Source organism: Ostrinia furnacalis, unplaced genomic scaffold, assembly GCF_004193835.3.
Source record: "Ostrinia furnacalis isolate ACB-3 unplaced genomic scaffold, ASM419383v2 OfSCF2377, whole genome shotgun sequence".
Lineage (NCBI taxonomy): Eukaryota > Metazoa > Arthropoda > Insecta > Lepidoptera > Crambidae > Ostrinia > Ostrinia furnacalis.
The window spans coordinates 143,776-165,939 of record NW_021132616.1 but is presented as its reverse complement, the minus strand read 5'-3'; the positions used below and the strand labels follow the sequence as shown (position 1 = coordinate 165,939).

Here is a 22,164-nt window from a genome sequence, read left to right as displayed (position 1 = left end):
AGCTGTCAAAACAAAGAAATGTCAAAAAATTCGCGCGCTTGGTGTGCTATAATAACATTTACAGAGATAGTTCATTCAATAGCTGTCTCGATAAAAATGTAACATATTGAAAATATTCATGTAAGTTACAGAATTCAGTAAAACAAAATGATTCTTCCTTTAATTCGTATTTATAATATTAAATAAAAACAACATGTTGTAAAAAATTGACCCACAAAACTAGTTTACGAAGTCAGTAGCAAAATTGAGGGTAGTTGCATGTTATCTTTTAAAATTCGGGCTGCGTGTTGGTACTGGTGGTATTTGACCTCTTGATTTTATTTCAATTAATAAAATTTCAAGACTGGTCACTGTCCACGCCAAAAAGTACCATTTATGATCGAAATCACGTAAAATGAGAATACATCCACGTATCCTGTCGACGGCAGCGGCTATAGCGGTAACTTGCGTTGTGTCTGCTGCGGCTTACTTCTTCAAAAGCCGCCGCAGCAGTGAATTAAACGAAGTGATGATATTTTGCAAGTTGCAATTCAACGCGTACAACTACTTCGACAAACTGATAAGCTATGTGGAAGCTGCTAAGCGGAGCGTCAACGTATGTATGCCGGGTATTCACAATCCAGCTATTCAAGGACGGTTGGTTAGTCTAATCAAAAAGAAGAATATCAAAGCCCGTATTTTGATTGACCCGTCTGGATACAACGAATCCACAGAGTTCTTCATGAAAGAACTTGCAGAAGCCGGTAAGTCTTTGGAACTTTGAAATAACGAATTACTTTATACTTAGTAGACCAATATTTTTATGATTCCGTTAATTACAAAAGTTCAACTTAACGCCTTATCAAGATAGTAAATTATATTTTTTTTTTATCATTTACTAAGTTTAATCACTTGAGTTAATTCTATTGATCAATAAGGAGTCAAACCTAGGTTTAGATACCTACATAAATAAATGAAGATCATTGTTTTACAGGCGCTGAAATCAAGTGCATAGTAAATGAACCAATAAGGCGAATGCATCATAAGTTCTGCTTGATCGATGATAACGTACTCATGGCGGGCACTCTCAACTGGGGTGACGACCGCTCCTCGGATCACTGGAATTACGTGTATATCACCAGTAAACTAGAGCTCGTGGAACCAGTGAAGAACGGGTTTTATCAAATGTGGAACGACTTCTCAATGGATGCAGCTCATGTAGCTTCTGTAGAAGCTTCAGAAGACAACCTCGAAGACAGTGGTACCACTGCAGAAGTCGAATACAAAAGCCCAAATGTCAGCATATCCGAAAATAAACAGAAAAATCCAACACCAGAGTTGGTCCTAGTATAGTTTTAAATTATTTATTCAGTATTTAATGAAATCACAAATGTTTCTAATTTCAAACATGCCCAGTTACATTATTTATTAACAATATTTTATGGCAGAGACTTATTTATTTAAAAGGAATAATTATAGACTAAATTAATTTTGTAATTTAATTCAATTCAAATGTAATATTTTAACAGAATAATTATAATGGTGAGTTAGAGCTTCACCTTTAATTTTATATCTAGTTCTGAATTTCAGATTTTCACAATGAAACTGCTTTTTAGAAGAAAAGTGTTTCTTCATCATTCTTTTTTCTACAATCATACTATTCTCAGTAATCTATCTTGTATACACTTGTTTTCATGATAAATCACTCTTACTTATCAACTGTTTTATGATTTTATTTATATTATGTTAATTTGCATTTAAAATTTAATAAAATAATTTCTAGCGCAAAACTTTGGAATTTTCTATCCTGATTGCTCCATTTTAGATGTGACCTGTATCAAAGAATGCTTAAAGCTGATTATTTATCATAACGACACCGCTATAAATAAAAAAGATTGATAATTTTAATATTATGTAACTTTAATAACTATTAAAAAGGTTATAAATTAAAATTAATAAGATTTGTATTCCAGTCTTAGCTTAATTAAATATTATTTTATTCTCTAACAGCCTTGTACTTGGCAATCTCGTTAGGGAAAGTCTTCGATAGTTCTTGAAGCAGATGGCTCTTGAATCGTTTGTACGAGTCTATTTTCCCTTTGACCTCCTCATTTTTGGCAAGGGCTTTGTCAATGCAGTCTTTTGTGTATAGCTGAGGGTTTCGACCTTGATCGATGTAGCTGAAATAAAAGAATGATGTTGCATTAGTTTTCAAGCAATAAATACATTACTTAGGTAGAGTAAATAACTGAATCTTGCGATTTAGTGATTTTTTCTATTTAGTTATAATAGATAATATAATATAATAGATAGAGAATATTCTTTAAGTACTTGCAAAACATTAAACACTTACTCAAATACTTCTGTGGGAACATGAATGTCATGAACTTGCGACTTCAACTTGTCCACTTCTTGCAAGCCTGTTACCAGCGATTGACTGAAATAAATTTAACAAAAAATATTAAGAATACCAAATCTCATCATAGTTGAAGGTATGTATAGTAGAAATTGAATTTATTCTTACATTTTTTGATTCAAAACACTTTGGCCCTGAGGTTGGAAATCGCTTACAATAATGCGAATCTGTCGCACATTCTCTATAAACATTTCAAGCTGGGTTTCCAGATTTTCTAACGGTGAAGACATTGTGGGTTTTCTAAATTGATAATTTTTTGTTTACAAATTCACAACACAGTAATCCAACAAAGACGCAAATATTTTCCGAATGAATGAAAAAAATAAATTTGAACGAATGATAAATTGTGACTCGTTCGTTCGTTGGTTGACGTAAAATGAATGAGCGAATAAAAGCACCTTTAAGGCAATCTCTAATNACAGTATTTGAGCTAAAGTCTTGAAAAGTGGAAAGCCTACTATTTGGATTCGACTGTAATTTTTGAGGTATAATACATTATCGTAGCATAAATATTTACGAAGATACAGATGTGTCAGCTGGAGACACGTGTCCTCAGCTTACACATAGAAAACAACTCATAGTTATGAAGTTCTAATGGCTCTAATTGAATGACTGAGAGGTTTGATGACTCTAATTAGGCTTTTATTGATGGTATACTTGGAATTGCTCTAGGGCCAATGAGGAAGTTGGAGACATTCAGGTTTTTTATCTGTAGCTTCATGTCTCTAATCCATATCTGTGAAGGCAATGGAATCAATAAATATAGGTAAAAAACTATAAAAAAAACGGATAACCGGATAGCAAACGATGTCAGTAAAAATTAATTTAATGTTCGTTTAAAGTGCGTGCGATTTGAACTGAACAGAGTTTAAAAAAAAAATAATTAAAATCAATTACAGTATGCGCCAAACGGAAAACTCCTCGAACAGGTTGTCAAATGTCATTGTCAAAAATGTCAAAATCAGATGTTCTTGAATGCATCACAGTTCACCGAAAAGTGAAAGAATTGAAAATAAATAACTTATTCGTGGATTTTCTGTCTAAACATGGGCAGTAAAATTTGCTAAATATCAAGCCTGATGTAAACGTGATGATATAATTCATTTACATTCCTCAAAACTGAAGAAATACTAACCAACACAATCAGTTGGAGTGCGTTCATTTTCGATGATTCCTTTGGAGATTTTTATGTAAGTTTATTGATTTTCTGAATAAATTTATCTGAATCTTGAAGTCAGTCAAGTAACTGAAAATGGTTTACGCCATAAACAACGAAGCAGTTAAAGTATCGGTTATACAATCGGCCGTGGCGGGCGGCGCGTCAGGCGCAATCACGAGGGCCATAGCACAACCTCTAGATGTTCTTAAGATAAGATTTCAACTGCAGCTGGAACCTATAAAGCACGGATCAAATTCCAAGTACAACTCGGTCGTTCAAGCTGTGTCATCTATCGTCAAAGAGGAAGGTCTGTACGCGCTATGGAGTGGTCACGTTCCCGCCCAGTTTCTATCAATATCGTTTGGCGTCGTCCAGTTCGCGATATTCGAAAAACTCAGCCAAGTATGTCAAAGATCTGATCCCCAGTTTTTTATGAACAATAGACACTGGATTAACTTTACAAATGGTGGTGTAGCTGCTACAATTGCAACAGTTGCATCATTTCCCTTTGATACTGTTCGGACCCGACTGATAGCAGAACAGAAGACTAAAAGAGCTTACAAGGGATTTGTAGATGCCTTCTCCACAATGGTGAAGACTGAAGGTGTTGGTGCATTATACAAAGGACTTGTGCCTACCTTGGGACAGATAGCCCCCCATGCAGGGATCCAGTTTGCTGTGTACAAACTCTTAACAGACAATATTTTGAATCAGATTGAATTTTTCCAAAGACAAGTGAATGTTAGTTCTGCAGTGGAATCTTCTCTCATAGCTAATTTGATATCTGGATCTATAGCAGGTTTTGTTGCTAAGACTTTAATTTATCCCTTTGATTTAGTAAAGAAACGGATGCAAATTCAAGGTTTCCAGGAACACAGGAAGGGTTTTGGCAGGCAAATGTATTGTAGAGGCTTCTTGGATTGTATAAAGTTAACCATACTTGAAGAAGGGTTTCTGGCTTTATACAAAGGGTATTTACCAAGTACATATAAAGCTGTTTTAGTATCAGCCCTGCATTTTGCTGTTTATGATGAGGTGAAACATTTTCTAATGAGAATACAAAGATGATTTAGATAATTGTTTAAATGCTATTGTTATAATGATTAGAATTTATATCTTTTCATCAATGTGATGTGTAGAAGAAGATTAATTAATATGTAGTAGAATACATTTTTGGCTAATTAAATTATATTGATTAGACCTCATTTTGAAATCTCTTAGTGCTTTTTTGTATGTTCTATTTATTTTTTCATTTAAATTATCCACATTGCCAAGAGTGGTTCCACAGGCAGGCTTCTCAAATAAGACTAGAATGTAAGATTAATTTGGTATTTTTTATTTATGTTTGTTTAATTATTTATTTAAATGTTTGTTTCTAGTCATATTGTAGAATATCCCAATATTGTGATAAACTTTGCTATATTTATACATTATGAGCCTATATGAAAAGAATACAAATAGAAATGAACCAATTTTACTTTTATTTATTTTACAATATACTAATCCAATAAGATCAGTAAAACTATACAAATACAATCTTATAATAAATCGATTACAAAAATTTGACTATAGCTAACCATATGATATCACATAACCCATATTTCTCATCAAAGTGTCCTTTATAGCCGGCTGCAGTTCTTTCTTCATGTATGTTGTTAATAGAGTTCTTATGCCTTTTGTGAAGATGTCTTCCATTTCGCGTGAAATATCTTCTACTTCGTCCAAATCATCTTCAGGTCTGAACAGTTTGCTTCTCTCATAGTTTACTCTGTTACTGCGCGGCTCGTAGATAATATCCCAGTTGTTGTCAGCCGATCTGCTGTCTAACCCGTCTGCGCGGGGCGGATCCAAGTGGGAATGGAATGAAAACTCGTCCGATCGCCTTCTGCGTCTCAGAGGCAGGTTATCTTTATTCCTAACAGAATTCCTGTTTATGTACTTCTCGCAACCGTACGCGTAAACGCTAATGAAGCCTGGCTCAACGAATTCGGAATCAGTTTTGACATTGAATTTCCCTGGTTGCTGATTGAGGGGTCTCGTGTGAAATCCGATGCCCGCTTTCCTCAGTCTTAAGATCATGTTGCAACCGTTTCCTCGTGGACGCACATAAGGGTCTTCATTGTAAGGTCCATCGTAAGGTCTGGGGTCGTAGTTTCTTCTGAGCCTTCCGTTTGGCTGTCCTCTGTCTAACTCGTTGGCGTCGTACAAATCCACGTTTCCACTGATAGTGATATCGTGGAACAGAAGCATTGTATCGAGGGATACGTTTCTCGGGTCGAAGTAACATTTCTCTACGCGGACCCAATTGCTGTTCTGCGGAAGTCGCACGCGCATACGCGTGACATACATGTCTACCGGCGCACTTCTCATCTGATGGTACAAGCTGTATCCGTTGAGGTCGATGCTCTGGCTCTGAAAAGACATAATTTCTAGACTATTTGTTCCGGTAAATCTAAAAGACGATGACAGCATCTCATATAATTATCTAATTACATATGAAAGATAGATTGTCGGTCGTCACATTAAAAAAGTAGGTACCCTTTTTTCAGTCTTTGGATTTGTATCATTGCATTCAGTTAAGAACCTCTGTAACTCTAAGGGCATCCTAGCTTTTTCATCATCATTGTTCTAGCTACGACATTCTACAGCTTGCAACTTTGTGGAACCTCTTTCCTATGCCTTCTGGTGATACAATGGGTGATAAAATCAAAAAGTTATTTTGGTATTAGCACTCGTACTACTGAGGCCGTCTGCCTCTTACTAAAGACGGGCAAAAAAACCCGTCTTACTAAAATAAAAGAGTTCTTTATTGGTCAAATTAATAGGTCCTTACCAAAGGAGTGTCCAAGCTCTTGGGTTGATTCCTCTTCCGCCTCTTCAGCTGGTCGAGGGCTGATTCTAACCGGGCCGAGCATCGTTCCCCGGCTATGGGCACCGTGGTCAGTGGTGGTAGACCGCCTGCAGCAGGTCTGTTGTCAAACCTCTTCACTTCGAATAGGGGAAGGAAGCGTGACTCTGTAATAGAGAAAATTAAGAGGATTTTAATATTTTTTCACGATGACGCTACTTTGCCATACTAAAATTGTAGTTAAGAGGGTTTTAATATTTTTTCACGATGACAGACACTACTTTGCCACACTAAAATCGTAGTTTTCCCCAGTGTCTGTAGAATAGCTCTGGAGTAAGAACGTTGGCAGCTGATTTTACAAAAGTAGGTTTGAAGAAGTCACAAGGTTACCTACCTATTAAAAACGGCAGAGCGATATTATGACAGTGCCACTTCTACACCTATAAAACGCGATCACTTATTCGTTTTCTCGACTAGGGATTAAATTTAGACCTCCCTATTTCAATTATTTAACCGCGTTCCAATACGCTATTGAGCGCACCGGTACCAACTATCGGTTCTTTATGAAACCCTTTGGTGTTTGAGATAGAAAAGCATTATTTTGTTTTGTTAATTTCAATTTTCTGACTCTGGAAGACTCCAGAGAGCTAAACAATCAGATAGCATTGTTCTTGCCCGTTAAATTGAATAAAAACAATAACGTTGTAAAGATCTAGTAAAGAGATTTGTCAGGAAAATTGTTATTCATAATGTTCACTATTATATGTCGATGTTGCATTTGTTTTCACTTCTTTTGTCCGTGTGCAGTACCGTGGAATAGTCGTGGGTTAATAGCCCCGTCTAATATTCAATTTTGTATTGCTTTAATTGCTATACTTATTTTGTGAGGTAGATATCTATTGTCTTAAATCATTTCAAAATAAGACTTCCTATATCCAACGTGCAATATCGCAACTCCAAAAAAGTCAAAGAAAAAATGAACGGTTCCATAGAAATTACCACTGGTTGGAAGAAGAAAAACGCAATACATCTACCTTGATCATCATAATATCCATAATATCTCAAACGCAAGTCCATTATTGGATATGGAATTATTACAGACTGTAATAATATGCACGAGATTCCATTTCATAACGAGATATGAGAAATATCTCGTTATTCTCAGATCCTCCGGGACCTTTCCCGGATTCCCTCCGTACTTTGCATCGCTCTGTCTCAAAGACTGATGGAAATACCCGAAAATAGTCATCGCACGAATGCTTTTGTGCATGACATGTACAAAGCTTTCGTTTAAATTACGGTTTAGATTAATTAATCGTTTATAGAACTATCTATCTATAGATCTATCTTTATGATCCATTTAAAAATACCTACTTAGTAATCTCGTAGCTAGATAGCTAAATACTGATGCATTTTTGGCTATACATTCCGAAGGGAAAGCGTGTGAAAAAACGCTTAAGTCTTTTAAAGTAAACCGTGTAATTTTCTCTGGTACACTTTTCCTTTCTTTTATTATGTTGTTTGTATGCATTATTATGTTTGAATAAGTTACGAAAGTTTCTCATCGAAGTTTCTACGTAATAAAAAAGTGAATTACGTAGGTACACATCTATTTGGCGTGTTTTGGTATTGTCGGTTAACTAGCATACTAAAATTTTGTAAAAAGCCTTTAAAATGTCTTATAGTAAGCTCATAGCTAAATAACGAGAATTTTTTTGTTTGTATTACTCGGACCACTTGGTTAGATAAAATGAGATAAAAGTTTTTCACTGCGTTTTGCCATAGAAATTATTTTTGCATTAGAAAAACCTCCCTTAGAAGCTCAAAGCATAGTTTAATACATACAATTATAAAATCTCTATTAATTCCCTATTTTCCCAGAGTTACTCCAAAGTATCTTGTTTATAGTTTCCTATTCAGAAAATTTAGGTTTGCACATCACCCACCTTTTCCTGCGTCTGCATCAGGCAACTCGTTATCACTAGCCGAAGCCGTTTTTGCAAACAATATGAACATCCACCAGAATTTCACCATTTCTATCACAACAAATAAACATCTAAGTTAGCAGTATAAAGTTAACTCCTCTGTGCGTTTGCTTAAAAAAATAAAGTGTCAAAAATTGGCGCGCGAACGGTACGCCTTGCTATCACCGCGAGCCCGAGTCGTGGAATAATGTGCAGAAGGCTGTAAGAACTAAGAAGTGCAGTCTCTGGAAAATGGTCCCCGCTCGAATCGATCTAAGATTGTGCGCATTGTCATAGTGTAGGTAGACGTTCACGGTTGGTGGCAGGTGCGGAGATTGGCGGGCGTTGCTGATGCTGCGGGCAGATTGGTTATCAGAGCGAAAACGAAGATGTCACTTACAGTTGGCCTGCATTAGGGAACAATGAAGACTTCATTTAGTAGATAGGTTCTATTACAAAATGTTCAAGTAGCCGATGTGCTAGATTTAGTTACTTAGACTACTTCTATCGGTTGTTCATGTGGAATTAAACATACATACTTTCTTGCGTTCTCCTCCCTGATGCATTCCTTTTTTTGCCACCGCTGCTCGATTACACCTAGGTGTAGCAGAAAGTCACAGTCTATTCATATAGTTTAACTGAATATGATCAATTTTTGTTAATAGCGTTAGGAATATAGAGCTACATTCTGTATTTGTGCTCTAGACGACCATATTATAATTTGTTTATTTCGACACTACTGGACAACCAGTAGCCAATAAAACAAAAGCCTAGCATAGAAATTCCTTTGAGTCGTTTGTTATCATGCCTCGCAAGACAAAAATGAGGTTTTAATTAATTAGGTAGTCGAGATAAGAGCGTGTGGCATCCACCGAAAAAATGTCATGGGGTCACTAAACTTACCGCTAACTCGACAATTTAATGCGCTTCAACCTAATTTCTTTTAATAATCCCGTCACAGTCTACTTACATTGTAGCCGACATGATGTCGTTTTAGATAAAAAATGTCATAGCAGTTTGATTCACGCAGACAGTTTTCTTGCAATATGGAAAAGAGGAAAGCGTGAAAATTGGTTTTCTAAGCGCGCTGTAGCCCTTTTGGCTATTTCTGTCTCTCCTCCCTCATCCTCATACCAAAATCAATCATTTAAATCTACACACTCAGGTAACACTTCTAAATCATTTAAAAACAACATAATTAAGGCATAATTATGGTTCATTAGAAGTTTTTGTAGTGGACTGATCTTGTTATTTTTAATTTCGATCTGTTTGACAAAAAGTTAGGAAAAGGAACTAGGAAATATTTTTATCGCTACAATTTTAAAAGGGCTTAGGTAGAAGCGTAAATACATTTGCGCTTATCAAACTATGGTGTAAGTAGGTGTGACGTCAATTGCAGCCTAGTCACAATATGCATGTACTTACCATGGTCGATGATGACTGCATTTTGCCATTCTTTGTCAAATATTATGATGCAACAGTTGGTTTAAAGTTTCTTAACACCATGTGTTTTGCCAACAGGTGGTTTCGTTCCGCCTATTGTCTGCCGCCCATTTGTCCCAATGCTGGTCCCCAAACAGGGTCACCATTGTTTCAAATTACATTTTCATTAAGAAATACCTGTGAAATAGCTCAAATAGCAACGTCTTGCCAAACGTAATCTAATAAAACATGGCCCTGGTTTCTTAAATTAACGTCAAATATCTCGCTTTGTTATTCAAATAAGTGTACAAGGTTTGTTTGGTAATTAGGTACCTATGTGTAACTACATTCAATTAGGTATAACTTAAACATTTAACTTGAGTGTTAAAGAGAGCAGTTTATGTGTTTCATTACCCACATACCTAGGTACTCCAGAAGAAAGACACTTTTTGATTATTGTAAACTAATCTCAGTAATTTGTACAAAATGTAGAGCAAAAGTATTGAAGTTTAATATTGTTAAGCCAGGCGCGAATCCAGCCCTTAAAAAGTTTTTGGACTCACACATACTTAGGTAGACTATAATTATGTATGTATCTCAAAAAACCGTGAACCGTCACAAGTCTAATAAGATTTTAAGCATGATCATCATAGCCAAGTAAAACCGCTCCTGCGTTTACCTTAAATCTTTTTTACTATCTGTGGGACTTCCCCTAACCATAAACCACGTACATCCAGGCAGGAATAAGCGTTCGTTTGTGTAATCTTGTGCAAGCGATGTCCGCCGGCCGTGGAGCAAGCCGCCATTGTGGTCGAACAATGGGGAAAGCAAATCCAGGCTGATGCGGTGAGCAAGTGCGGCCATAGAAAACGCTGTGGTCACAGAATGGTAATATTGTGTTAATTCTACAGGAGGCAAATCTTTTTTATTTTTTATTTTTACGATAATGACAGGAAAACAGCCAGTCTTCTTCTAATACGTGATGTAGGTAGGTACAACCAAACTGTGGAATGGACTGTCGTCTGCGGTATTTCCGGACCAATACGACCTGCAAGTTTTCATGAAGAGAGCGTATCTTCACGCAGCCGGCAACGCACCTGTAACGCCCTTGGGACTACGGGTGTCTATGTGCGACGGTAATCACCTAAGGTAGCCTTTCGGACTAAGCGTCACAGACGCAGCGTCTTTAGCTTTGGTCTTATGCCTCTAACTCGCTTCGAAAGGCTACCTTTAAGACCAAAGCTAAAGACGCTGCGTCTGTGACGCTTAGTTCGAAAGGCTACCTTTACCATCAGGTGATCCGTCTGCTCGTTTGCCTCCTGTCACAAAAAAAAAACCTACTTTTTAGTGCTTACCAATGTTAATTATGTGGTGCATGCGTGACATGAGGGAGGTCTTAAGGAATGGAACTACGTCTCTCTTTAGATACACTAAAGGCTGATTAAATTCTTTGGAATTTAGGCAGATACACAGGCATTTAACCTGCATGCAGTTAGTTACTTACCCACAGGCGTGATTGGTAACAGAAGTAAAACGTAGAGCAAATCACATCCATGTCGCTAGAATTCACATTTCCTTGCCCAACATAGCCCGATTCTATTATTTAGGTCCACGCTATTGTCGTTAGATTTGAAAAATCCGCATCCGTGTATGTAAACACGATATTATTGTAAGCCATAATGATAGGGAAGTGATGGAACCATCCAAATTATGTGCACCCGTGCAGCGTCCAGCTTGTTGGAGCGACAAACGGGAGCAGTTGTAGGAAAATAACTGGAGATCAGCCCCCTAGACAAAATGCAAAATGTGTCAGTTTTTATGTCGAAAGATGGTCCAAAAGCCTTTTTTTGGGTCTATTCCACTTTGATCACCTGGCTTTGATGACCCAGGTGATCAAAGTCCACTTCCAGCGACAATTTAGTGTCCTTTGATCACCCACGGATATGATGCCCTGGGTGATCAAAGTGGACTCCAGTTAAATTATTATTTTAGTGTCCTTTGATCACCTACATACAAATCACACCTCCTCTTATACTTAATGTACGGACAAACATTGTTTAGGTAAGTAACGCTTTAAAATATAAAAAAAAATGTAAACTGTAAAAACTGTTAAAAAAATTGTCTATATTAAGAAAATGTTAGTACTTACCGTGTCTATTCAGATGAGGTGTGATTTGTATGTAGGTGATCAAAGGACACTAAAATAATAATTTAACTGGAGTCCACTTTGATCACCCAGGGCACATATCCGTGGGTGATCAAAGGACACTAATTTGTCGCTGGAAGTGGACTTTGATCACCTGGGTCATCAAAGCCAGGTGATCAAAGTGGAATAGACCTTTTTTTGTATAGGGTTTCAACGGGTTCGATTATATTATCGATTCAATCAAAAAGTGCCACTTTTCTAGACCCACAGAAGGCTTCATTCAACTGGGATGTTGAATAATTCATGTATACGGATGAAAGTCATTTCTGCATAGCCAGATCACCGAAAATCCATTCCATCTAAGTATGTATATGGGATATTTACCGATAGCGATAGATTCTTACCTATATACCATCATTAATTCGTAAGTATTTATTTTGAAACTTTTATGTGAAAAATATAAAATTAAAATAATTAAGGAATTAAACAATCATTAGATACCTACTTACCTATCATCTAATAAAACTTAACATTATTTAGCAGGAACAAGTACCTACGAAACAATTTTCCTTGTTCTTTTTTTTGTGAAAATTCATAATTACAAATTCGTATTAAAACTCGTAGACAACTTTTAAAACCTAAGAAATCTCGTAGTATGTAAGTATTATTCGTTGATGTCTTTTTAATACGGCGCGTGCAACCTGCGAAAAGACTTCAACGCCATGCTCTCGAGTCGGTGGTGATAGCTTTTCCGATACTTTAATATTTTTAAAAATTCAATTGAATTATTAATGAATAGTTAAATTAATGAATTAGTAATTCAATGATAAGGATTATTAATCAGATTTTTGTTAAAATTAAACCGACCCATTAACGCTGTCCTTTTAGAGGTGAAAGTTAAAAGTATCTACGTAATCTTTAACCCTTAATTACGCGCATAAAGAATCTTACATAACTGCTCGCATGGGGTCACAGATGACCCCAAATTGTATGAGTAGTTTTTAATACATACTGAAATTTTATAAGTAAATGAACTATATTATTATAAAAATGCTTTATTTATTATTTAATGTCTATAGGTAATAACATGAATTTCTCACTAATTATACAAAAACAAGCTAAATTAAAATAATTGTCAATAATTAACAATTTGTACTTAGGTATACTGAGATCATAGGTAATATTAGTATTTTTTAGGAACTCTCGGAATCATTCTTGTTACACTGTTGACAGTATATTTCAGAGTGATCATTGCACACAAATCTTGTACATTTCTTGCATTTTCGATTCACTTGATTGTGCGGAGGATTGCTCGATCTCATTAGCGCTATCATGATCACTTTTTGTTATTTCATCTAACTCTGGCTCAGAACTCGACCCTCCAACTTCTTCTTCATCAGAAACATCTTCCAACCATTGCACAATTTGCTATTTTTTCCTATCTCTACTAACTCTGAAAAAAAAAGACAAAGTAGTAGTAAAACTGAATTTATCAATATTTTTATTGTTTAAAGCTGTAAAAACACATTTATAACAAACATTTATTAACTGAATATACAATAACACAAATATTATTCATAATACACAAAATAAATACATAAAACAAAAAACTTACCTCTTCCAAAAAAGTTACGTAATTACTCGCATGGGGTCACCACTCAAGAGCGCAGCGACGCATCCTTCCACTCCCGTGAATTAGTCGCTATCAAAATACTAACTAAGACGTGTTTTATGAAGCTACTGGGGGCGCGGAGGAAATCGGGCCGCGCCAAGTGCTTCATTTTTGAATCCGAAAATGCTTTGACCCCATGCGACTAATTAAGGGTTAAAATGAGTAGGTATAAAATTTTGTTTTAAAATAATTAAATAGATCATCATTAACAATAACGTAATATTATAAATATTAGTAAACTTTAATATAAACTAATTCAAGGAAATAAAGTTGCGCACTAAAATGCGCGTTGTTTTATAAACCTTATTGACAATAGATGGCGCACGCAAGCTTAATTTATTGATCGGGTATTTTATCCATTCGAGTCCCAGTAAAAGAATTCGCAAGTGCGTTAGAAAAATAACAAGTACATTGCAAAGTTAAAAAAGCTAACTCAATTCGTAGTTTGATGATAAAATAAGCTGAAGTTTTTCTTGTCATTGTAATCATCATTATTCTACGATTCCTGCGTTTCCTTCCTGTTGACTCGTTCGTTCGTTCACTCGGTCATTCATTCACTCATAAAATGTTTCGAGTTCGTGTGTGAGGCTTCTTGCGTAGCGCTTAATTTCGTATTTTTCAATTGTTTTCATTAGTACACAAAGGAGATCGCGTGCTGATTATAATGAGTGGTCAAGTGAAGTGTTGTTTACATTGTTTATGAGTGTCGAAGCGGTCTGTATATCGGACAAGGCAGCGAAGATGTTCCCACACCGCTCGCACACAAAGGCTGCGTCCTTCACATATTAGCTATTACATCTAGCCAGACCGCCGTCGTTGTTTGAACAACTCGTTATCTACACGGCGCTGATAGTGCGAGGTGATTATACAAATGCTAACGATGCATCGCATGTAAGTACGTAGGCTCTACGAGCCATAAGAACTTACTAACATCAAGGTGGCGGTGCTTATAACTTAGAAACTCCAGCTTACTAATAGTCAAGAATATGGCTAATATAAAGAGTAGACATTCACCAAAAAGTCCTAAAAAAGGACACAGTGCAACCCAAACTGCAACAACAACAAGTAATGCAATTGATACAATTACAGTCATGAAAAATAACTTGAAACTGATGACATCTGACGCTAGAAAAAAAAGTGTGGAAGTTAAACCAAGGCTTAGAATACCTAACTACTTCAATTTTAAGGCGAAGGCCCTAAGGAAAGATATTAATTTAGTATCAGACAGAGGAAGGATTAAAAAGAAATACAAGGAAAAATTAAAGCTCGTTAATGACATCTTAAAAAGTGAACTTCTTATTAGTGGCAGCGACACAGAAAAGAGTACAATATCAACCCTATCAACAACAAGCAAATTGCCCAAGAAAAAACATGTCCACAACAATAATGATATCGGAATAAGTGACCACAATCAAAGTAAAAACATATCAAATGCCAATCAAAAATTTGAAAGTAATAAAAATGATAAACAAGTAAAACTTAAACCTAGAAAGGAGCAAAAGTTAAATCCTAAATTCCAATCTCAGACGAGTTCTACGGAGCAGGTTCCATTAATAAATGTTTCCGTTTCTTTGAAAAATATAAACCTTGATAACCTGGTAAAATCTAAGCCTAGAAAGGAACAAAAAATAAATGGTAAATCCCAAACTCAGCCAGATTCCATAGAACAAGTTCCGGCAGAAAAAGTTTCATCATCTTTAGAAACCAATAAGAATAATAAAGTAGCAAAATCTAAGCCCAGAAAGGAGCAAAAGGCTAATCCTAAAAATCAAGCAAGTTCTATTGAAGATGTTCCAACATTTAAAAAACCCAAAAAAATATATAAAGCAGTAAAATCAAACTCTAAAAAGGAGAAAAAAAATATTCCTGAACTTCAAACTCAGCCAAGTTCTATACGAGATCCATCAGAAGATATTCCAGGATCTCTATATGAGTGTGACCACTGCAGTAAAACTTTTGCAAAGAAAAAGCTAATTGAGAGACATATGTATGGTCATCTGAATTTGAAACCGTTCAAATGTAGTTTTTGTAAGAAGAAATTCCGATATGATATAAATATGCAAGTTCACGTTATGAGACTACATGGTACCCAGGACTGTGACTCACTGGATGAGTACAGATGCGATATCTGTGAAGAGGTATTCATGTTCCAAGAAACTTTGAACAGCCACCTAAAAAATCATGTAAGAAAAGCAAACTTTTTCAAGTGCATCGTCTGTGAGAAAAAGTTTGCTGAAAATTATCTATTGACTGAACATGAGAAGACACATTTACAAAATGGACGGTATCAATGTCCAATGTGTGACATGAACTATGGCATACGCAACCACTTTGAAGCTCATCTTAAAGGCCATTCAAAAATAAAAGACTATATTTGTCAGTACTGTGGCAAGGAGTTCTTACGACTTAATTCCATGCAGAGGCATGTGCATGTGTGCCATAGTGGCCATAGATTTCAATGTCCTATATGTAAGAAAAAGCTGAAGGGTCATCTTACTGAGCATATGAGAACCCATGACAAGAAGAGGCCTCATGAATGTGATGTGTGTGGTCAGCGCTTCACACAGTCCACTCAACTGAATGTCCACATGCGATCACATACCGGTGCCAGGCCATATCCATGCAGGATTTGTAACAGGAATTTCTCTCATTCCAATGCTCTGATGCTTCACATCAGGCGTCACACTGGTGAAAAGCCATTCCCTTGTGCCATGTGCCCATTAATGTTTTCTCAGTTACCACACATGAAAGCCCACATGAAAAACATACATGGCAAGGAAAATGCATACAAATGTGAAAAATGCACACAGTTTTTCAAACTGAAAAACGATTTGGAGCGGCACATAAAAACCTGTGCAGTTGGTGAGAAAAAATCTAAGCGTAAAAGAACCCAGGACGATCAGGAAGATGAGGAAATTGAAGTTGAGTCTGTCATGACTCTATCTCGAATGAGATATCTGCTGGCTCTTCTGCTTACCATCATAGCCACCAAAGACAAACTGAAATATTTAGGTGCGTAAAACTTTTTTTTATTTCTAAAAAGTTTTTACACTTTCATACACTGAGTGCACTGTTTTTTTTTTAAGTGTGAAAAACATGCTTCCTGTGTGTGCCAGTAACAGGATTCCATTTTGGAAAGGCCTACATGCTCATGTTTTCATATAGAATGATGTTTGATAATAATATTGTGGAGTTTTCAATTAAATTTTAACATGAGTTGTTGTGTTCACATACATTAGACATCAACGTGCTCCCATACAAAAGCCACTATCATATTATTATTCATTGGTCACTGTAACAAGGTTAAACAATAACTAATTGTGCACCGTCATTTCGATGCGAGTGCGGTCGCTCATTATTATACAATGTGTAAGTAAGACATCGCGGCGCAACTCATCACCATGTTATTGTCAATGTATTATTATGTTTATTATTTGCATAATACTATTTTTTGACATTGAACAACTCCATCTGATTTTTACAAGGGCAGTTTACTATTCAAATTGGTTACAGTTTTGAATTGATTATATTTTCAAAGAGCTCTAGCAGGAGAACATTAAAATGGTGTTTCTTCTTGCTTAAAATTCTTGAGTTATTATTTTATATTTAATAAAAGAGTCTTAACTTAAAATGTATTTATCTTTAGGCTTTTAACAGGGCTACTTTTGAGTGTCTGTGTGCTTTTGTGCCGTGTGAACTTTCGGCGTTCTCTAGCAAAGCTTTTATCATCGTGGTTTTTATTTTAGCGAGGTATATTACAGAGGCGCCAGCAGACCGAGCGAGCTGAGGGTAAAGTTTCGTCGAGTGAGTTCACAGCCATTTTGTTCTTAATTTCTGGTGTTGGAAGGTGTCGGTGGACCTCTAAACTCGGGGATGGGTGGTCTCTAATTCTTAAGATACGGTTCAAATTCTGCTTCGGAGTTGGTGGCGGCTTGCAAAATGTTCTTTTCTGTATTTCACTATTTTAGGCTCCAGTTTTTATATTAAGAAAAAACTTCAGACGTTCTATAAAATGTGCTTAACTCATTAAGCATAAACCTTTTGTAAATACACAGAATAAATTGAAGTAATTAATCTATTCCATTTATGTAAATTGACCGCACAACAAGCGTAACAGTTGCACTGCAAAAGTCGGTCTTATTACTCGTAAAATAAGAGCGATCTCAAGGTCAACCTGTTACGATTGGTGTGGTATTTTCCTTATTTTATTCTAGATTTCGTATTCAGCGATAAAATCTGCTACATAAAACTTGTAAATAGCTTCAGCTTGACAATACCTAGGTATTTTGTAAGATATTGGAAGTCAGGGCGGTTATAACGTGGAATGCGCAATGGATTCATAATTTAATTTTAAAACGAATGGCCGTATTTACCCATTATCTGTCTGTATCATTAACATCATAATAGATGATAGATCCTCGTCCTGCGCTCAGCATCTAAGTTACCTACTACTTTTTCACAGCAATTTTTATCTGTGAGTCAAAGTCCTTGCTGTTCGAGTTTATGTTGCTTTAAAATATCTTTAATTTAAGCTAAGTAAGGAATAAATATTTAAGGAATAAACTTCAAACGCGACGATATTTATCTCGTTAGATTATACTCTATCTATAGTTCTTCTCTCGGTTCCCACACGCATAGAGCTATTCGTTCGATAGTCACAAAATATCGCAGTAGGGCCAACCACACAACAAAAATCACAGCAAAAAAACTAACACCGTTTTCTCGCACAGGTTTCAACAAACGCCTCATAGATGACCTGCTGATAGAATCTCTTGAGGCTATGGGCATAGAGCCATGCATGGACGAATCTCTCACGGAATTCAAAAGGCTGAAGATCAATATTGAGATGTTTATCGAAGGGACAGTACCCGATGAAGAGCTAGAGAAGTTGAAAAATGAGAACCGAACCACAGAAGAGCTATTAGAACTACTGACCGACGAGAAGAAAAAACAAGCATGAAGAATTTATTAATAGGTAAAGTTTTAAAAGCTGATCATATGACATTTTAGTAACTTTGATTTTAATTACAGTGTACTGATACTTCTTTGGTCACCAGTAATGTTACGACATTAGGTATTATACAGCTTTTAGGGCTGAAGTAGTGTATTCGAAGGTATTATTCGCCTGCAATCCTGTATTGTCGCAAAGCTACTTTCTTTTATCAGCGACGAGTTTAGTTGCGAAATGTTTATACTAACGCAGTTGCTAGAAATCGCCGATACTAGAAAGAAACATCATGCTTTGGCCCTTATTTGATTTGAAAACTATGACAGCTGGTTAATATATTGAACATTTAATTTAAAATTACTGGTATTCGTTTGTTTGTACTCTCAATCATTGCATGACAGAGTGAGGTTGACTTTATTGTGAGTTCATATAACTTTAAACACTAATATCACCTTTGGATTGTAAGAATAAGGATGTTATTTGAAAGCAATGATGCTACGGTATCGCGTACCTGTATAAATATTTTTTTACATAAAAATTACGAGACAGAACAATTAATTGAAGTACTAAAATGTCAGCAATAGTATTGTATCCACATATTTTATTACATCTATTTTTATATTGAATACATACATACATAATAATTTATTTTTATTGTAAAACGTCCTATCTTTACTGAGGTCTACTATTAAATCATCCATAAAGTAGATATTTTAGTATAACACTTACAAGTAAGTAAATGGAGTTTACAATTTAATAGATTTAGCACATACATATTACAAATTAGTAGATTTTGTAGTATTTATATTTAGTAACTTATTATGCATGATTTTTAGAGTATTGTCTACCATAATAACATTATTTTATTTATTATTCACTAACTTTCCTGAACGACTACATCACTAGTAATAACTGCAAATCAGTAGTTGTATGTACTTGTGTAGACTGTGTAAGTCCATGTGTATAAATAAGTCTTGTATCGGCTCTGCAAAAGCGGAACGTGTAAATTCGCCGCTAGAGGCGCTGCCGCGATATTTGCAATTTCTCTACTAAATCGTCAAGATAATATAATTTAACTATTATGACAAGGAGGGATCTCTTAAGGGCATAGGAGTTAGAAAAGTTATAACTTAGATATATCTAAGACCTGAATTCAACAAATATTGTGTCCGCCATTGGCGAAAAAAATTGATTGACGTTTACGTGTAAATCGCCTAATGAGGGCTATCGTTTTAGCGCTCACCAGTTAGCGCCACTGTAGAGTAAGGTCCTGTCACTTGCTAGTAGCGAAGACAGTGGCGCCAACTTGTGAGCGCTAAAGTGGTAGGAGGACTATCGCATTTGCACTCATCAAGATGGCGCCACTGTAGAGTAAGGTCCTGTCAATCGCCAGGGGTGCCAACTGTTAAGTATAAAAACGATAGCCCTCATTAACACAATCTAAGATTTTGTGTTTTGTCTAGTTGTTAAACTAAGTAACTCTTTGTGTGCTGTTAAGAGCGTTTACGCCGTTTGGCGCAAAAACAGTACTTTTTCAACTCGTTACAATCATTAACCAGTTACATTACAAATATGTTATAGGCATAAATAATTAGACAATTTCGTCGTCTAAATAGTTAGTTGAGAAAATATTTCGATTAGTATAGTATTTAAGAATTATATCAAGATAAGTCCACACAGGTTTTCAAATTTCCACTTTAGCGTCAGTTTACAAGCTGAAATTTTTATAAAAATACTGTGAAAACGATATAACAAACATTTATATCTTATAGCATAGGTCCTTAGGCAAATAGTTAGTTGAGAAAATTCTTAGATTTAAGCATTTTACAATAAGAAATCACAAATTCAAAGAACGTGAAATACCCAAAAATCAAAGTGATTTTTACACCATTAATCTTCTTTAATTCAACATAAAAATAGCTTAATATAATAAAATAACATCTTCTTTAAAATATTTACTTTGAAACGATATATAATTCATTGATAATGTTTTGCTATAAACATTTGAAAACTATTAAAAAACGCCGCGCGCGAATCATTTCCAATGATGCCCCTTGAAACGCCGCGCTTCGCGTAAACGCTCTTAATATACAAATGTAAAAGTACGAATATAATTTTATCATTTCAATGCGGTTTTGTAATTTACTACCTAATATTGATGTGTCATGTGTGTATGTATGTTGTAGTAGAAAGTACCTAAGTATTCCATAAAAGCTATAGTTTTGTGAATTTTCTACTTAGGAATAATATGTATGTAATATTTTTCTTATAATATTATCTTATGACTTGCCATTGAAAACCAAGTGATTGTCCCCAAAGATTCATTCAAATTGCATTTGTATTAATTTTATCTATTTTTAATGTTGGCATTCCTGCTGTGCTAGAATGACTGTGCCATTAAATTGTTATGTACCATGAGGATGTATAATTTTAAATTTGTTAATTATTGTATTATTTTAATTTGATACCTAAATTTTATTTCATATAATTATTATTATGTTAAGTGTGATTACTTAATACATTTTAATTTATTGTGTTTGTTAAATTATTATTAAACCAGTGCCATTTTTATTGTAATAGCCATTTCTATGGTACTTGTGGCATTAAATAAATAATGATAATTACTTTGCCAATGCATGTTTTAGATTAATATACTTAAAGCTAAACTGTAGGGTTCATTGTAGAAGTATTCCTATGGAAGTGTGTGTGCCGTGTAATAGTTATAATAATAAGTAAAGATGAACATATTTTGGCAGCCTTGAGACATTTCAAATAAGTATATTAATTTTAAATTACCAAAGAAATTTCCCGCCTGAAATGCGTTGTGTAAAACAAAAATATTTATTAGAGTCTACAAAATTGAAATATTTAAAGAAATTGTCTCCTCTACCACTGTATTGTACCAAAGAATGTGCAAAAACTAAATATAAAGATTTAAACTATCTTTTGTTTCTTTTATGTTTTTTTAAATAAACTTTGAGGCAGAGATAGCGCCAATAGAGACGTAATTTTTATATCAAACCAGATTTCCGCCCGCGGCTTCGCCCGCGTGAAAAAGGGCTGTTTTTACGGTTTTCCCGGAAATTATTCGAACTTTTCTCGCCGTAAAATCCTTGGACTTCAACGAACATTAAAAAAAAAGCATTGGTAAAATTGGTCCAGCCGCCAGCGTTGTTGAGTACCTATACGCTTACCAACAATACCAACACATTTTGCGATTCATTTTATATGGATAAAACCATAACGAGCTGTGTTAGTGACCTATTTTTGATTTCAAATGTCTAGAAATAAAAGCAAAATTGGCAGTCTATTATAAAGAGCATTTATTGGCACTCTACAGTAGCGCCATCCTCGTTAGTGCAGCAGATGCGACTTTAGGAGTCCTAACGCTTCAGCGCTCACCTGTTGGCGCCACTGTCCTAAGCACTCACTAGTGCATAGCACTAGCTAGCGGCGAGTAACAAGAGGACCTTACACAAAAGTTATTAAGATAAACTCTGCACTGTAGCCTACATGCTCTGCATGCACTGGCATCAGTAGTCAACAGTAGCACCAACAAGTACCTACGATATCTCTCAATGAGTACGTCATCATACTAAGCTACCCTTTG

At 35.5% G+C, this 22,164-nt stretch overlaps 5 protein-coding genes and 1 long non-coding RNA gene across 9 annotated transcripts; 3 read left to right on the top strand and 3 right to left on the bottom strand.

Annotated features, from left to right (window-relative positions):
- The first annotated feature begins 267 nt into the window (after positions 1-267).
- Positions 268-1,432, top strand: LOC114355226 (mitochondrial cardiolipin hydrolase). The gene is made up of 2 exons (XM_028307942.1): positions 268-743; positions 974-1,432. Exons 1-2 carry the CDS (start codon positions 395-397, stop codon positions 1,330-1,332), a joined length of 708 nt encoding a protein of 235 aa, XP_028163743.1. The 5' UTR covers positions 268-394; the 3' UTR covers positions 1,333-1,432.
- A 472-nt stretch (positions 1,433-1,904) lies between these two features.
- Positions 1,905-2,741, bottom strand: MED10 (mediator complex subunit 10). The gene is made up of 3 exons (XM_028307943.1): positions 2,504-2,741; positions 2,333-2,416; positions 1,905-2,159 (listed from the first exon to the last, which is right to left on the bottom strand). The coding sequence occupies exons 1-3, from the start codon at positions 2,623-2,625 to the stop codon at positions 1,976-1,978; spliced, it is 390 nt and encodes a 129-aa protein (XP_028163744.1). The 5' UTR covers positions 2,626-2,741; the 3' UTR covers positions 1,905-1,975.
- A 629-nt stretch (positions 2,742-3,370) lies between these two features.
- Positions 3,371-5,017, top strand: LOC114355231 (mitochondrial thiamine pyrophosphate carrier). Its single transcript, XM_028307949.1, has one exon. The coding sequence runs from the start codon at positions 3,648-3,650 to the stop codon at positions 4,620-4,622; it is 975 nt and encodes a 324-aa protein (XP_028163750.1). The 5' UTR covers positions 3,371-3,647; the 3' UTR covers positions 4,623-5,017.
- Positions 5,018-5,126: 109 nt separating this feature from the next.
- On the bottom strand, positions 5,127-8,622 carry LOC114355233 (uncharacterized). The gene is made up of 3 exons (XM_028307951.1): positions 8,349-8,622; positions 6,388-6,569; positions 5,127-5,966 (listed from the first exon to the last, which is right to left on the bottom strand). Exons 1-3 carry the CDS (start codon positions 8,434-8,436, stop codon positions 5,127-5,129), a joined length of 1,110 nt encoding a protein of 369 aa, XP_028163752.1. The 5' UTR covers positions 8,437-8,622.
- A 4,229-nt stretch (positions 8,623-12,851) lies between these two features.
- LOC114355225 (uncharacterized) lies at positions 12,852-13,757 on the bottom strand. The gene is made up of 2 exons (XR_003656091.1): positions 13,550-13,757; positions 12,852-13,387 (listed from the first exon to the last, which is right to left on the bottom strand). It is a non-coding gene; the product is annotated as an uncharacterized LOC114355225 (long non-coding RNA).
- A 270-nt stretch (positions 13,758-14,027) lies between these two features.
- On the top strand, positions 14,028-19,602 carry LOC114355224 (zinc finger protein 37). Of its 4 annotated transcripts, none has more exons than XM_028307941.1 (3): positions 14,028-16,618; positions 17,353-17,410; positions 18,337-18,498. In XM_028307941.1, exons 1-2 carry the CDS (start codon positions 14,593-14,595, stop codon positions 17,391-17,393), a joined length of 2,067 nt encoding a protein of 688 aa, XP_028163742.1. In that variant the 5' UTR covers positions 14,028-14,592; the 3' UTR covers positions 17,394-17,410; positions 18,337-18,498. The 4 variants fall into 4 exon arrangements, with proteins under 4 accessions (XP_028163742.1, XP_028163739.1, XP_028163741.1 ...); XM_028307940.1 differs by lacking the exon at positions 17,353-17,410 and having other exon boundaries at positions 14,048-14,465; positions 14,696-16,618; positions 18,337-19,602; XM_028307939.1 differs by lacking the exon at positions 17,353-17,410 and having other exon boundaries at positions 14,049-14,497; positions 14,696-16,618; positions 18,337-19,602.
- Positions 19,603-22,164: the final 2,562 nt, after the last annotated feature.